Genomic DNA, 15,212 nt, shown 5'->3' with positions numbered 1-15,212 from the left:
TGTGTGTGTGTGTGTGTGTGTGTGTGTGTGTGTGTGTGTGTGTGTGTGTGTGTGTGTGTGTGTGTGTGTGTGTGTGTGTGAGAGAGAGATACGGCAGCACTGCGAGGCCGAGAAGGCCATGGAGCAGAGGGGTATTGCTCAAAACCAGGATAAGGGATTAATCCTGGAAATAATGGTTCTCCTGGAGAAACTTAGCCTCCAGTCGGTTGCACGAAAGCAGACCAAGTTTATCCTGGACAAGTAACCATGGTGACTTATTCTCCGCAGCGAGTCTGCCCCAGACCGGGATAACATCCAGAATAAGGTTAATCCTGTGGTGGATCTACTGTCATTACTGTGACAAATGCAAAACAGCCAAACCTGTAGGGGGCAGTGTAGCGAGATCCATGAAGCCATGATAGCCAATCAGAATCCTGGAAAAAAACACCACATCACAAATTGTGATGTAAATATCCGCCTACCCCCCCTTTAGATGCAACCAGAGACACAGAGTTTATCCAGATCTCCACTGTGGCCGGAGTTTTCAGGAATCGTTGTTTGTGGTGAGTCGGAGCTGCGTTTATGTGTAAATGCGCGGCTCAGATGCAGAGAAATAGCCCAGTTTTTTCAAGTACCCGTTTACATGTAAACATGGCCTTCGTCAAGGCGCGCCTACTCATTTATCCTAGATGTCTTTATCCTGGACAACAGTCTTCTTTGCACACATTACAGCAATGCCATTCCCTTCTGTCCCACGATGTGTCCATGGACAACCGTCTCCGAAGCGCAGACAGGGGGCGGCGTCACAACACCATATCTGAGCTGGTGCACGGTGCTCCACTGTTGAGTTTGCGCCCTGGGCAGTTGCCCACTTCGCCCATAGCAAAATCCGCCACGGCCTGCTGGACAAGTTCTCTATCTTTCAGGCAGTCATCAACTCACCCGAGGCCAAAAGTAAGGATCCCGTGTGATACTGCTTCTGTCCACCAGAGGGTAGCATTATGGTTGACTGAGACATCACGTGTCTGCAAACTGACAGGAAGACTGAAGAACCAGACAGTGTTAATATCTCAATAAAAACCTTAAAATAACACAAAAAATACATATATTCATCAGTTATTACATTAAAATGAATAGCCTTAATGGAAATAAATATCTAAGTGCAATTAATTGCTGCAATAAAAATTTAAATATATAATTCAAATATAATCAAGCTGCTGGCATTGCTTGTGTTCTCTTGCCTCTTTGCGAGTGACGTTACTTCAGGATGACATCAGGTAATACTTGTTCAGTTGTATCGGGGATCCTTTACAAATAAGAGAACTCTGTGTAGTATCAGACCCGCTACAGATATCGGTATCAGTATCGGTATTGGTATCGGTATCGGTATCGGTATCGGTATCGGTGTATCCCTCGTATTGGACAAAATTGTGGAGTGTCTCCACTTCAATTTGTGATTTTAAAAGACAAGAGTGCTGAAGTGGAGCCAAAGTTTCCCCGGGTGGAGGAGTCCAGAGTGTCTGAGAGTGATAAGAGAATAGATGACAAAACAAAACTCTGCTTTCCAGCTGGTGTGATTTCCAGTGGTAGAGTGAGACGTGTTACCACCCAGAGACTGAAGGTAGAGCTGGACGACATTGAGAGATTATCTCAGTTGTTCTGAGAGCAGCTTGGGGTAATCTCTAAGGAGCTGGAAGATGCTGCAGGGAGCAGGAAGGCCTGCCTGCTGCCACCACAACCACATGTGGACTAAGTGGAAAGAAGAACCAGATGGATGAATAGAAACTAACACATCCTGGATATTAAGTTACAATGACACAGAGATAAAAACACAAGAAAAATTTGACAGACTGAAATATATGAACATATACAGTTGAATTATGACAAAGGGACAGTAAAAACCAGAACACATCAAACTGTGAGTGTTTAAGGCCTTTGGATCGTGTTTGTTGTGAAAACATGAAAATAAATATTGTTACTGTGTGGGTATCTGCCTCATGCTGTCGTCAGTAACTTAATGATAAATAATTTGTGCAAAATTTATGTCCGCCAAGGAAGTTATAAAATCACCATGTCTGTCTGCTAACAAGATATCTCAAAAACTACTGAGCTGATCTTCATGTAAATTGATACACAGATGCATTTTGATCAAAGGCAGAGCCCAGTACATTTAGGTGGTGATCCAGAGCAAACACAATTGCTACAATCTGTAATTTTGCTATATGTTGTTACATGCTTAGCCAGTCACTTTAAAAGACAATTGCATTGTGGGAAATGGAGTTGTTTCGGGAAGTGTAGTTTATTGTTGTCCGGTTGCGCTAAGGTGTGCGTGAAATGACCGGTGTTAGTCCAGTGTGTGCTAAAAGAGAAATATATGACCACAATTCTGCAACCACCCTTGTCCCTCCATCCAACTCCACATCAGAATCGGCTGACATACAGCTTTTTTTTTACCAGCAGACACGAGCCACGTAGTAAAACACATTGGCCCTGTTTACATGACACCCTCATTTCAATATGCTCTTCACCCATAGCAAAATAAGCCACTGGTGATGACTCCCAGTCCATATTCTCCTGGGACTTGGTAGTTTTAGAATTGGCAGTCACCCTAAAAAAAATTTAACTTGGTCATCTGTCTATACAAATGTCCGTGTTTGAGAGAAATCACAAAAACAAAGTCTGGTACCATCACAGAACATGACACTTTGCTGAGAATAATGAATCAGTAAACTGAAACGTTGTCATTCTTTGCTGCCTGTTTATTTGGTAAACCTCCTGTTTAAAACTAATGGGTTGAATTTAATACCTCTGGTGTAATGAAACATCACAGCAGGATGAGGAAGTAATAAAGGATTGGTGGAAAAAGTTAAAGAACTGGTATTAAAAAAAAAAAGTTAAAGCACGTAAGAATAATGAAATTCTAAAATTACTAAGTGTTAGGTCTACAATGGGACCGGTGGTCTAGATCTCCACCAAGATGACAGATATAACTAACCAGTGTTTTCCAACTACGCCCAGTGAGTCCTGGGGGGATTCTGCACGTCTGTGGGTCTTGTCAAGAGTCGGAGCGATTTTCACCCATGCAGGTGGAGCTACCAAAAGAGGCCTGAGGTCCGGTCCAGGTGGGGCGGGGCTCCCCAGACCGTCACCACCCCAGGTCAAGGGCCACAGGACGCAACGCCCAGAAAGGCTGCAAGCCCGGAGACCCAGAGGCTCAGCGCCCGCCACCCCCAAGGCCCCCCAACGCCCACCCAGGAGGAGCGAGGCAAGGCAGCAGCTCCCCACCCCGACCATATTCTGTAGATCTTTTTAAAATCAACTAACAGATGTTGAGAAAATTGGTAATTCAACATCGAATAGGTATTATTCACACTTGTACAACATTGTCCAGTATTTGAACTTTATAAAAGCTGAAATCCTGAGTCATTAAGTCACAGATGATGAAGTGATTCATATCTTATGTGGGTCAACAAGATGCTGTATATTTCTAGTATGGTGCAGGAATAAGTAATGATAAGTTCTTGTAAGAAATGTATTACTGAAGTGAACAATTGTACTATATAGACTAAAAATGTTGCTCAACTTCACTAACAAGACAAACAAAGTAAACATGAAGTGCTGGCAGATATATTGATGGTGGTACATACTGCAATAACTGTGTGTACATCTGAAAACTGGAATCTTTTGGTAGTATTCTCTTTGCGGACACAATAAGGGATCAGGAGTTGAGGATCTTGACGGATCTACTTGCAGTGAGAAAAAAGTCAGATGGTTTTTGTTGCTTTTATAGATCTCCTTCTAAGTCTCAGCAAATGTTGAACAGGACTTGTAAAGAAGGTGCTGGAGTATCCAGGAGGGCCGGACTGAAGTCGGGATGGAGTCCTGAGAAACAACATGAAGGATCCTGCAATGGCTGGTTTTGTTGACCGTATCGAGGCATCAACGAGGGGTCAGGCTATGTGAACACCTGCGGAACAAGTCTACCTGTAGTTTGCCCTCGTTACCAACAACAGGCACATTAAACTGGGGGACGTTGGTATTTCAAGAGCATCATTAGCTTTGAGTGGAGCATTGTTTTTGAAAAAACTTGGCTCAGCTGACTGGACTTTACTGATCCTCTTGACCGTCGGTCTCCAAGTCTTCAGTGTTCTCATAAACAGGATGAGAGTCCAGCTGATGAGGAAAGATGAAAAGGTGAAATTCAATTCAACACTTTGATTCACCAACATATCATCACTGAAAACATTCTAGATCTGTACAGATTATTTGGTTTGAAATCAATGCATGAGCTTATCCCTTCCATCTTGCTGTTACACTTCCTGTAATTTATTTAAAAGAAATATTGTCACCAGGACATCTCACCTTGATCATCTCTACACCTTCATTGTTTTCAGTTTGTGAGCTCCGGGATTTCTTCTTTCTAGATTGAAGCAAACAACAATTTGCATATTTTGTTTATATGAAGTTGTGACTTCAAAACTCAAGATCTGTGCAAGAAGATGAAAATAAATATTGTTGTATTGTTTTACTTCATCCAAAGACACAGGACGGCCAGAGCAATCGGCATCAGAACCACCAGAATCAGCCGGATGATATTCATCATCTTTAATGACGTCCCTAAAGAACAAATCAAGGAGTTCAGTCTCAGAAGTGAGAATCGATCAAGAAACAAGTTTACCAGATGATTCTGTCTATTTTAGTCTCATCAGTCTCTGAAACAATCAGGTTTCTTAAGTTTACAAAACATTGTCTCACTATTGTCTTTTCATCAGTGACCCAATTTATTCAGACCAGCTTCAGTGTTTACTTGTTACAACAGTTTAAAGTTAAAAGTTTGGAGGTCTGTCTTCCTCGGCTGTTGTGAGCCTCACAGGAATAATTGTGACTGTGTTCACGTCTAAAGTTAACAATAGTTCAAATCTGTCCAGATGCTTCAGTTGTGTCTTCATCCTGTAAATATCCGGTGTAATTTCTCTGGTTAGAGTTATCGCTCCAGAAGGACTCACTGAACCAATGGGAAGCTTTGGAGGATCTGGAGGAGAATACTCTCATTTACACAGATTTTTAATTTGACTTTTTTATTCTTTTAATTTGATTTTGTTCCAAACCTTTTTTTTTTTTTTTTTAAATGATCAAACTCTACATGACAAAAGATATTGTCATGCTTGTTAAGCTGTTGTGGCCTGACACTTGCAACAGTGTTGATTCTTGAACTTTTCCACATTTTGTCACATTTCAAAAACAAGGGTCATCAGGATTTTATGTGATATATGACCTTCAGGTTTGTTCGTTTTTTTTAGGGTGGTTGGTAGAGCGGTTGTCTCCAAATCAGAAGGTCGCTGGTTTAACGCCCATCTCCACTGAGGTGTCCTTGGATGGACTAAGTGCCTTGCATGGTAGTCGCCTCCATTGATGGGTGGATGTGATTAACAGTGTAAAGCGCTTTGGGACTGCTAATGAGGTGGAAGAGTGCCACATAAGCAAAACGTAATTTTTTTAACACATAAAAAGGACAAAAGTGTGGCATGAAAAAGTTTTAGTACTTCCAAAATGAATGTGTGAATTTAACTTGTTTAAAAAATTAATGCAGTTTTGTTTAGATCCGTTTTTTTTTACTCTCTAACCGTTGGTCACATGAGCAGCCCCACCCGGCTGCAGAGCAGCAGAAAACCGCTTCACAATTGGAAAAAACATTTTACCTTAGAAATTGGAGAAAGAGAAAGTTGTTTGAACACTTTGTAAAGCTGAATTTAACTACGAGAAAAAGTAATTCTGTGCAGCACAACAACAGCTTGTCATGTTGGCTGACCAGGAGTCAAACTGTAAAAACTGCAGGTAAAATATTTCTTTCCCCTCCCTCTCGCTCTTTCCTTTGCTTTCTCCTGCATTTGAGAAGTCGGACATCCGGGAACATGGTGAAGTCCCTCCCGGGCAACGTTGGCCGCCATATATGTTTGGGGGAAAACAATAGTCGTCGGCTCTCTCAGCTCTCGGAAAACTAAATTTCTCTTAGTTTTATCAGTATGCTCAGGAGTTGTTGCATTAATGGGTGTTCAGCAAAAGCCTTAAAGAATGTAGAGCTGAAGTTTTTCATAGTTCCAATGGAGTCGGAACGTCAAAGATTTTGGCTGTCTTTTATCGGCTGGGCGAAAATAGGAGAATCTGTGAGGACGGATCAAAGCAAAAACTGCTCTCCACGGTCTTACCACACTCATGTGAGCTCTCAGCACTTTAACTTTAAACTAAGTCATGACATGAAGTTTGCAGTGTGCAGACTGGACCAAAGGAGGTTTATGGACATGAAAGAAATGTGCCTGCTGCTGTTTTAACCATAACAACTGCAATTAAGTTGATCTTAAGTGTTGTCCACCTCCAGCAAAACCTCCAGTGAATGAATTATTACACCGTCCGACACAGTGCTGACAGCTCAGCTGGTGTGACACATCACACTCCAATAATACTATTTACACATTAGATACACATCCAATAAAAAGTTGTAAATCGCTTTTTTCTTTTATCTGAAACAGTTTGTGTGCACCGCAAACTGAAAACTGCAGCTGAACTCCAGTGATTCAAATAGCGTAATTCCACCGCTTACTGTGATCAAGTATTAGTTTTCAGCACAGAGGTAGTGGGATGGAGCACAGCGCAAAAGTTTAAGGCAGTTGTGAAGAAAAGCTGCAAAGCAGGAAAGCTTTGAAAAGTACAAGTGAAATAGTTTATTTCCATCTTGTAGGTGAATGTAAATGTAAGCTGATTAACTGTTTGCAATAGCGATTGCAGGATTGTTTAACTATCAAGACCATGTGAAGCCAGTTGACCGTCTTTAATACAGTGGTTACAGTCGGTGGAGGTTATTAAAATGACTTACCTGCTTTGTTTGCTGAAGATATTATCACATGTGAGGTGGAGATCTGTCGTCCTTTGCTGTTCTGGGTCTCGCAGCGATAATTTCCACTGTGTTCAGGTCTGAAGTCAGTGATGGTGAAGTTTTGTCCTGATGCATTTGATAAGTATTCATTGTCCTTGTACCAGCTGTACTCAGCTGTTGAGTTATCATCACTGCTGCAGGTCAGAGTCACTGAGCTTCCCTCCACGATCTCACCAGAGGGACTGACTGACACTGAGGGACGCTCTAGAACATCTGGAAAATAAAAAAAGGATTATGATGAGCAACTGTGGAAGAACATTGTTGTGATTAGAATTAGAATAGATTAGAATTTGTTTCAGCAGACTGCTCCTGCTGGATCAATACCAGGCCAAAACACTGTGGTTACAAAATCAGGGATTTATTTTATTTATTATAGCACTGTATTAATTGCCAGAGGGTTAATTCCGTCCCGAATTGACTGGAGTACCCAGAGGAAATCCACGCACACACAGGGAGAACATGCAAACTCCACACAGAAAGGGCAGATTGAACCACAGGCAGTCTTGCTGTGAGACGACAGTGCCAACCACTGCAGCACTGTGCCACTATGTGACTTTAACTTTTGCCGTTGTGGCAGTGCATATTTTTATAAAAACAAAAAATAATTATCACCATTTAAAAAAACTTTTTTCTTCAACTTGAAATGAAACCAGCTGCTTCATCTCGACTTTTACTATAACACTGTGTGAAATGATCATTTTATCTGCAATCTCAGTATTTTACTATATTTCATGCCTTTGTTTTTATATTTCTCAGTGTTTTATTCTTTACGTAGTTTGTGTAAAAACCCCTGTGGTATTTTAGAGTGTTTTATATATAAAGCATCGTAAGAAAATTCAAATATTTTCCAAAAGTAAAATAAGAGCGTGCATATTCTCCCCGTGCATGTGATCCAGGTCCTCCACTTTCCTCCCACAGTCTAAAAACATGAATTTGAAACTACCTGGTGTCCCTGAACTGCCAGTGTGTGTGAATGTGAGTGTGTGTGGTTGTGTTTGACCCGTCCAGGAGGTCACAGTGTCGCTTCTGCTACACAATGATGGAAACTCACACACTGCAGGAGAGCTGCAATGCAGATGTTGAGGATTTTCCCCCACAGCACATGAGATGTTGTCCCTGACACGAACCCAGCCGCTGTACGTCTTTGAATTGATGGAGCTGATCACTCTTCCATTGATGAACCAGAAGTAGGAGAGATTCCCAGGAGGACTGCAGCTGCTGTGACACTGCAGCTCAGCGTAGGTGTCCGTCTGGCTGCCAGAGAGTCTGCTCACCTGCACCTGCAGATCTGTACATGAACCAGTGATGATCACAGTGACGGTGAGTCATCAGTGAAAACACCCCCAGTGTTTGTGTTGTTAGTGCTCATTGTTACCTGTGACAGTCAGCGTTGTTCCAGGTAAATCAGTCCCCCATTTGAAAAGATCTGCTTCAAATGTGAAGCGATATTCTGCTGAGTCACTCTCTTTCAAGTCAGCGATTTTTAAAGTGTGGACTCTCGACTTATCAGAGAAATGGACACGATTCAGATATCTGACATCTTCTCTCAGGTCCTTGGAGCGGTTTGGCTCGTTGCTTTCAGAACGGAACCAGTATACAGATAGACTGGGGTTTCTTTTTTCAGTGTAGAAAGTGCAAGAAAGATCAACGGTTGATCTGATGAAGGCACAGATTCTCCTCTCATTGTAAATCACTCTAGAACAGTAATTATTACGATGGGCACCTGGAAAATAAAAAAATAGGGGACACAGATGTAGCATGTTAGAACAAGTGAGAATCCATTTTGTCCCGTATTAAAATGCTCAGTGTGGTCATGAGTTCAGAAGTTTGCAGTGTTGTCAACTCCCACACACTGAGTGTGATGAACTGCAGGTATCAGTTCAATGCCAAAGTTTCACATTAAAATATTAAGATTTAGATGGATGTCCAATCAGAGGAGACATGAGAAGCAGAGCCTCACTGATTCAGATGACACACAACAAACACAATATATTAATATTATCAAATTATTAATGTTTGTACAATGCATGTGCCATAAATTTATTTGTGTCATTCCAAATATTTGGGATAATCAAAAATGCAGTTTTTCCAGTTAAAATAGTAACCAAATACATTTATCAAAAACAAAAATAAAAATAAAGAAAGAACCTTGGAAAAGAAAAAAACAGATACATTTGCTCAAATTACAAATCACATTTTTCTTAAAAAGAGTCTAAACCGATAAAACAGCTCAAACAATTCAATCAGTTAGAAAGTGACATAAAACAGCTAAAACCTCTTACAGTTAAACAAAATGTCTTTAGTTCTGAATTATCGTTGCTAAATTCTATAAATTAAACATAAGCTATAGTTCTGATGTGGCAAACTTTTATATAAACAATATATAAGCTTTATAAGCAGTGTCATTTTCGGTTTAAATAAGTGAACAACATTTCTTTCAGGATAAAGTGAGCAAACACAAGTTTTTGGTCTAAAATATCAAAGACACAAATCATCGATATTGAAAAATGATATGAATGTCACAATTGTTTCCCCGCCCTCTTATCTGACTGTTACTTTGAAAGTATTTGTGTATAAAGCTGTGATGTGGTGATGTTATAGACTGTGGTGAGAGAAGACAGAGGAAACTCACACACTGTAGGTGAAACTGCAGCTTCGTGTCTTTTCACAGCACAGGAAACACTGTCGTCAAAGTAAAAGGGGCCAGAATATTCAGAGCTGCTTGCTGAGCTGATTTTGTCTCCATTTGTGTACCAGACGTAGGTGGGACTGTCAGGTAATAAACACCTGCTGGTACATTGTACAGTTGCTGTAGAGGTTGTTGGTGTTGAGATGATCTTCACTGTTAAATTTGGTTCTGTGGAAACAAAAGAGGAACCGTCATCAGAGGAACATGCAAACACACGTTATATTGATCTGCACATGCTGAAGATTTGAAATCAATGAAAACATGAACCTGTGACGGACAAATCCACTCCAGTTTGAGCAGTAAACGTTCCACCTGGTTGGTCGGTGATGAACCTGAACTTGTAAACTGCTGAGTCAGTCTCTCTCAAGTCTCTGATTGTGAGTTTGCAGCTCTTCGAAGAACAATCGTACGACATTCGACTCCTGTTCTCTTCTTCTGTTTGCAGATCCACAGGTTCTCCTTTGTGGTCAACTTTAGTAAACCAGTAAGTTCTGGCGTTTAGATTAGAAATGTGTGGATGTTCGTAGGTGCAGTGGATTCTCACAGTGGCTCCTTGTGAGGCACAGATCTGAGTGGAGGAGTAGGTCACTTTCCAGTCACTGCCACCCTGGACCACTGGAACCCAGAGACACCAGAAAACACAGAGACAGCACATTCACAACAGCAGGAGGGCACAGAAACTCACATTTACACTCAAATATCTTCATCGTTACTGGATCTAAGTCTGTTTTCAAGTAATGCTGCTTCACTATTATCTGTATTTTCTTCTTCTAATATTCTTCACACTGGATCATTTCTTCTTTCAACTTCTACAATCGATATCTTCTAGATCAGGGTTGTCAAATATAGGCTGGTGGACAGAAACCGCCCACCGAAGGGTTCAGTCTGGAATGAGGAATTAAAAGTGTAAAAATGATCATATTAACTCACATTTTTAATATTAATATGCAGATTTGAATCGCATCAGTGCCAAATCTTGACTCTGATAGTGGATTTGTGAAAACATGTATGGAGAAAGAGTGACGAATGGAAACACATGTTGTTGTTGTTGTTGTTTTTTTATCTCAGATATCACATTGTGGACGTTAGATAAGTTTTTACAGCTCAACCAGGACAAGACTGAAGTTTTAGTCATGAGTTCTGAGACGCAGAGAGACAAACGACCTTTACATACAGATTTGATTGCAGTTTTGTTTTCTTTGTTTTTTAAAAAATTTTTAGCTTGAATTTTTGGCTACACCGAAGATAAGGTCTTTAAAAACGTTTTTAAATATTATATGTATATATATATATATATATATATATATATATATAGAGAGAGAGAGAGAGAGAGAGAGAGAGAGAGAGAGAGAGAGAGATATTATTCATATTTAAATATATGCCACAAGCTTTAACACAGCCAAAATTATCACAAAATGTTTAAAACTATTACATTTTTTTTTTTATTTAACAGAAATGGCCCAGGAGAGTTTAACGGCTCAGCAAAGTGACAGCAGCTGCACATTTCCAGGACTCTGTTCATGTCTGGTAATAATTCTCTGAAGGTCATCAGACATTCAAAGAAAAAGAAATATAAATGTCCGATGTTGCAGGATATGCATCACATTGCACAGCAGCTTGAACTTCAATATAAATACAAATAAAAGTGAAGATACCTGGTAAAGAGAGAAGAAGGACAAGACATCCTCTCACTGCTGGAGATCCACTCATAGCTGCTGCTTCCCTTGGAATACTGCAACACAGTGGTCACTCCAGACAAGTTAACATGACAAGAGGAGGGTGTAGAGTTTGCACCTTGGTTTGTGGTTGGAAACTGTGTTTTTACAGAAAAGAGGCAGTTGCATTAAAATGTCTTCCTTCCTCTTCACACAAGTATAGATGGACACCAAAGCCCTGAGCTGAAATGAGGAACTTATCCTTACTCGTGTTTTTCACACAGTCTTATCTTTATTCTCATGAAGTCAAGTCGTTGTGAGGTTTGGGGTTTTTGCAGAATTTGCTCAATAATTGATGGTTTTTATACTAGAATTGTCTGAACCTGAGCTATTTTCTCAGCATGTTATACCAGCTACAGATTAAAAGTTTGTTGATAAAAATCAGATGTTGAATTAATTCATCTTTTGAATGAACGAACGAACGAAGTGTCAGAGCTGATAATCTGTGGTCTCATTATAATAAACACGTACAAGGTGTGAATGCAACTTGAAGTAAAACAGGAAGTTAAAGTGCAGACTGTCACTTTGTGGAGCCCTTATGCGCTCCCTAGTCACGTTTGGACAATTTTAAAAACTATTCCATGATCATTTTGGATGTGTTCAGGTTTGTGTCGTGCATTTTTTTTTTTAAGGATTCTTCCGCTTTAGTATTTGAAAGAAAACCCACTGTCTTTAGCTCTCACATGTCAAACTCACACTCACAGTACATTTTTCAGTTTCTCTTGTGTTTCTCTTGGCCACAAATATACACGCAAAAACCCCTGAACAGATCATGGTACATCAATATCTTATCTGAGTTTAGTATTTTAACGAAATAAATGCCACTTTATGTATTTTGGAATTCATCATGTATTTCAAAAAACACCCCAAAACATATTTTCTCTACAATAAAGAATAACAAAATGGAACTTTGGTGGTTGTTAGAGTCTTGGCCACTGTGTGAAAGAGCTGGCAGCCATGTGGCGTCTGGGCCCCTGCTGCAGAAACTGGCTGTCGGGACATTGAATGTCACCTCACTGGGGCAGAAGGAGTCCGAGCTGGTGGAGGAGGTTAATGTGTTGTTTGTTTGATTGTTGTTGTTGTTGGTTGTTTTTTTTTTTTTTTTTTGGGGGGGGGGGGGGGGGGGGGATCTCTGTGGTTATTTTAAACTGCTTCATAAATAAAGTTGGATTGGATGTTATATGTTTCCTGCAAACTCAAACTTTCTACATGGTATAAATATTCCAATATTGTCTCAAAACATAAATTTGACTGTGAATATTCTTAATGAAATATATATCTTGTGTTTTTGTGTCTAATATACTTAATAATCCTTCCAAATATACTTTGAAATCCTTCAAATCAATAATGCTGAAAAAATGTGTTGGTTCTAGATGTCCGGAACCACATGGACAAGTTGTCCAGGGTTGCAGTTTTGTTGACAAGTTGTCCATGCACCCTGCCTATTGCAGTCTATTTGACCCCAAATTGTATTTGAAAAATAAAGTTTTTAATTTCCATCGCTCACATTTATTGGGCAGATTGTGAAGGTATGTATTGTTTACGGGACCAGAGATGTTTCAGTGTGATGTTCTTCACACTAATATGTTCAATTTCGCCTGGAGCCACATGCCCACAGTGGTAAAACGTGATAAGTGAGTTTAGCAGTGCTTCGAGGAGAAGCCCCCTCCTCAGTGAGAGCTGCTGATTGGAGGAAAGTTGCTTCAAAGTGTTTCTGACGCTGAGCGCGGGTCAGTCTGCTGGAAGCTGCTTCTCTCATTGGTGCGTCACAGACTGGCTCGCGCTCTCCGCCCTTATATAGCACAGACTTTGTTCAACTCGTTAAACACTCTGGAAAAATGAGCGGCAGAGGAAAGACCGGTGGCAAAGCCAGAGCGAAGGCCAAGACCCGCTCGTCTCGTGCAGGACTCCAGTTCCCGGTGGGTCGTGTCCACAGGCTGCTGCGTAAAGGAAACTACGCTCAGCGTGTGGGAGCCGGCGCTCCCGTGTACCTGGCGGCGGTGCTGGAGTACCTGACCGCTGAGATCCTGGAGCTGGCTGGAAACGCTGCCCGCGACAACAAGAAGACCAGAATCATCCCCCGTCACCTGCAGCTGGCGGTGCGCAACGACGAGGAGCTCAACAAGCTGCTGGGTGGAGTGACCATTGCTCAGGGCGGCGTGCTGCCCAACATCCAGGCTGTGCTGCTGCCCAAGAAGACCGAGAAGGCGACCAAGGCCAAGTAAACTCGGACACTGACCAACTAAACACAACGGCTCTTTTAAGAGCCACGCATGTCTCACAAACGGCAACAAATCCTCTCAACACTGACTCTTAAGAGCAGAATTAATTGGTGTAGAGAGACGAGCTACATCTTCACCTTATTGCTGCATTCTATGTAATTTCAAAAATGAAATCAAACGTCCGCACTGTCTGTTGGCGGCTGTCAAATATCCAGTATTTCGTGTAATGGTGTGCGATACTGCAAGAGTTGGTATCAATCTGATACCAAGTAAATACAGGACCAGTATCACTGATACTTTCAATAATTAAGGTTAATGCATTTAAATTGACAGGTCATGAAAATTAATTCGGATTTCAGTGTTTTTTTATGATTTTCCCTTTGGATTATTAGTTGAACCTCATAATTTGGTAAAAGTTTATAGGTAAATGGAAAATACTAATAGAGTTCAAATAGTAAAACAATTTTCTCCCATATATTTTAATGTTTGTAATTTAGGAAGTGTTGAGGATGGAGCAGCCTGCAGGAGAGGAAGTGAAACAAAGTATCTGTCATTGCGCTGGTATTAGACATTGATACAATGTTTCCTCCTGCAGGGCCTCTGTTGTGAATCTTAGCAATGTCTTCCAGAACACCTCAGCATGATGCTACATTGTAACTGATAAAGAGCAAATTCATTCACAACTGGGTTTTGAAGCAGAAACCACGTGGGATGAGGAGAACATACCCTGATCAATTGGAGAGGGATTATGCTCCACATAATCTGAACTCAGTGACACTGGATTGAGTGGGTAAACATGTTGCAGGTGACACATTTCTATCTTTGGGCTCAGGTAGATGATTCAGAGCTGTCCTTGGTGATGATCTTAGATGTCAAACAGTTCTTCATATAGTAACTCTTTATCCAACAATCAGGATTACTTTTACAAAAAAATAAAAAATCTGTCCTTAACTTTGGCTGCTTGATTATGACTGCAGAATAATGTGTGACCAGAGACGATTATTATTCAGAAATCGATCACTTTATTAATCCCTCAGGGAAATTCTGTGACATGGTGCCACACAGACACTATTAGGCACAGAATGAAACGGTTTTAATAAAGTTAAACAAGAAATATTAATGTCCATTAACCCCCCTCCTTGCACCATTTGTGTTAACCCTAAGTAAATAAACTAAAGCTAAACTAAACAGTTCAGAGGGAAGAAATTAACTAAGATTTCACCATCATTAACTCAAAACCATTCAACACAGATTGAATCTATTCCAATATTAAAAGAGGGATTTGATGTTGTACTGTGAACACAACCAGCTTAATTCCTTCAACACTAATAATCAAGCTTTGTTTTTCTTGTTTATTGTCTTATGTTAAACCCCAAAATGATCACGTTGACAACAATGTGGTATTCGCTTTGAGTTCTTATTCCTGTCGAAATTAAATGTTTAAAGTAATAATCTGAATGAGCTCTCCCTACAGCTGATGTCAGAAACGAGCTGGCTGCGCTCTGCTTCCGCCTCCATCAGTGTGTTTGCTGCTCCTACAAAATCATCACTTTACCACAAAGTGCTCATCAGCGGTGGAAAGTTTCTGCTCGGACTCTGTGGAAAAGCGTGTGCTGAAGCTGTAAAGTGTGTTTTGGTGGCTAATTACTGCGTGTGAAAGTATTTTTTTGTAGAAA

General features: G+C 40.6%; 2 protein-coding genes across 2 annotated transcripts; one reads left to right on the top strand and one right to left on the bottom strand.

Annotated features, from left to right (window-relative positions):
- Nucleotides 1-2,719: 2,719 nt before the first annotated feature.
- Nucleotides 2,720-11,403, bottom strand: LOC308109855 (uncharacterized protein). The gene is made up of 9 exons (XM_080463666.1): nt 11,255-11,403; nt 9,867-10,214; nt 9,543-9,767; nt 8,286-8,633; nt 7,962-8,198; nt 6,851-7,123; nt 4,509-4,596; nt 4,342-4,399; nt 2,720-4,152 (listed from the first exon to the last, which is right to left on the bottom strand). Exons 1-9 carry the CDS (start codon nt 11,307-11,309, stop codon nt 4,087-4,089), a joined length of 1,698 nt encoding a protein of 565 aa, XP_080319792.1. The 5' UTR covers nt 11,310-11,403; the 3' UTR covers nt 2,720-4,086.
- A 1,749-nt stretch (nt 11,404-13,152) lies between these two features.
- Nucleotides 13,153-13,539, top strand: LOC308109869 (histone H2A; the record flags this gene model as incomplete). Its single annotated transcript, XM_080463687.1, has 1 exon — nt 13,153-13,539. The coding sequence occupies one exon, from the start codon at nt 13,153-13,155 to the stop codon at nt 13,537-13,539; it is 387 nt and encodes a 128-aa protein (XP_080319813.1).
- Nucleotides 13,540-15,212: the final 1,673 nt, after the last annotated feature.

This window comes from Lipophrys pholis, assembly GCF_963383615.2.
Source record: "Lipophrys pholis genome assembly, chromosome: 5".
Taxonomy (NCBI): domain Eukaryota; kingdom Metazoa; phylum Chordata; class Actinopteri; order Blenniiformes; family Blenniidae; genus Lipophrys; species Lipophrys pholis.
Note: the sequence above shows the minus strand (reverse complement) of the source record. Positions and strands in the feature narration are given on the sequence as shown.

Bases quoted from the DNA above. Each gene is read 5' to 3' on its own strand.
- LOC308109855 (XM_080463666.1), bottom strand. From the start codon at position 11,309: ATGAGTGGATCTCCAGCAGTGAGAGGATGTCTTGTCCTTCTTCTCTCT. The intron at 8,199-8,285 runs GTAACAATGAGC...GTTCATGTACAG, and splicing joins AACAACGCTGACTGTCACAG to ATCTGCAGGTGCAGGTGAGC. The intron at 4,400-4,508 runs GTAAAACAATAC...GCTTCAATCTAG, and splicing joins GTCCTGTGTCTTTGGATGAA to AAAGAAGAAATCCCGGAGCT.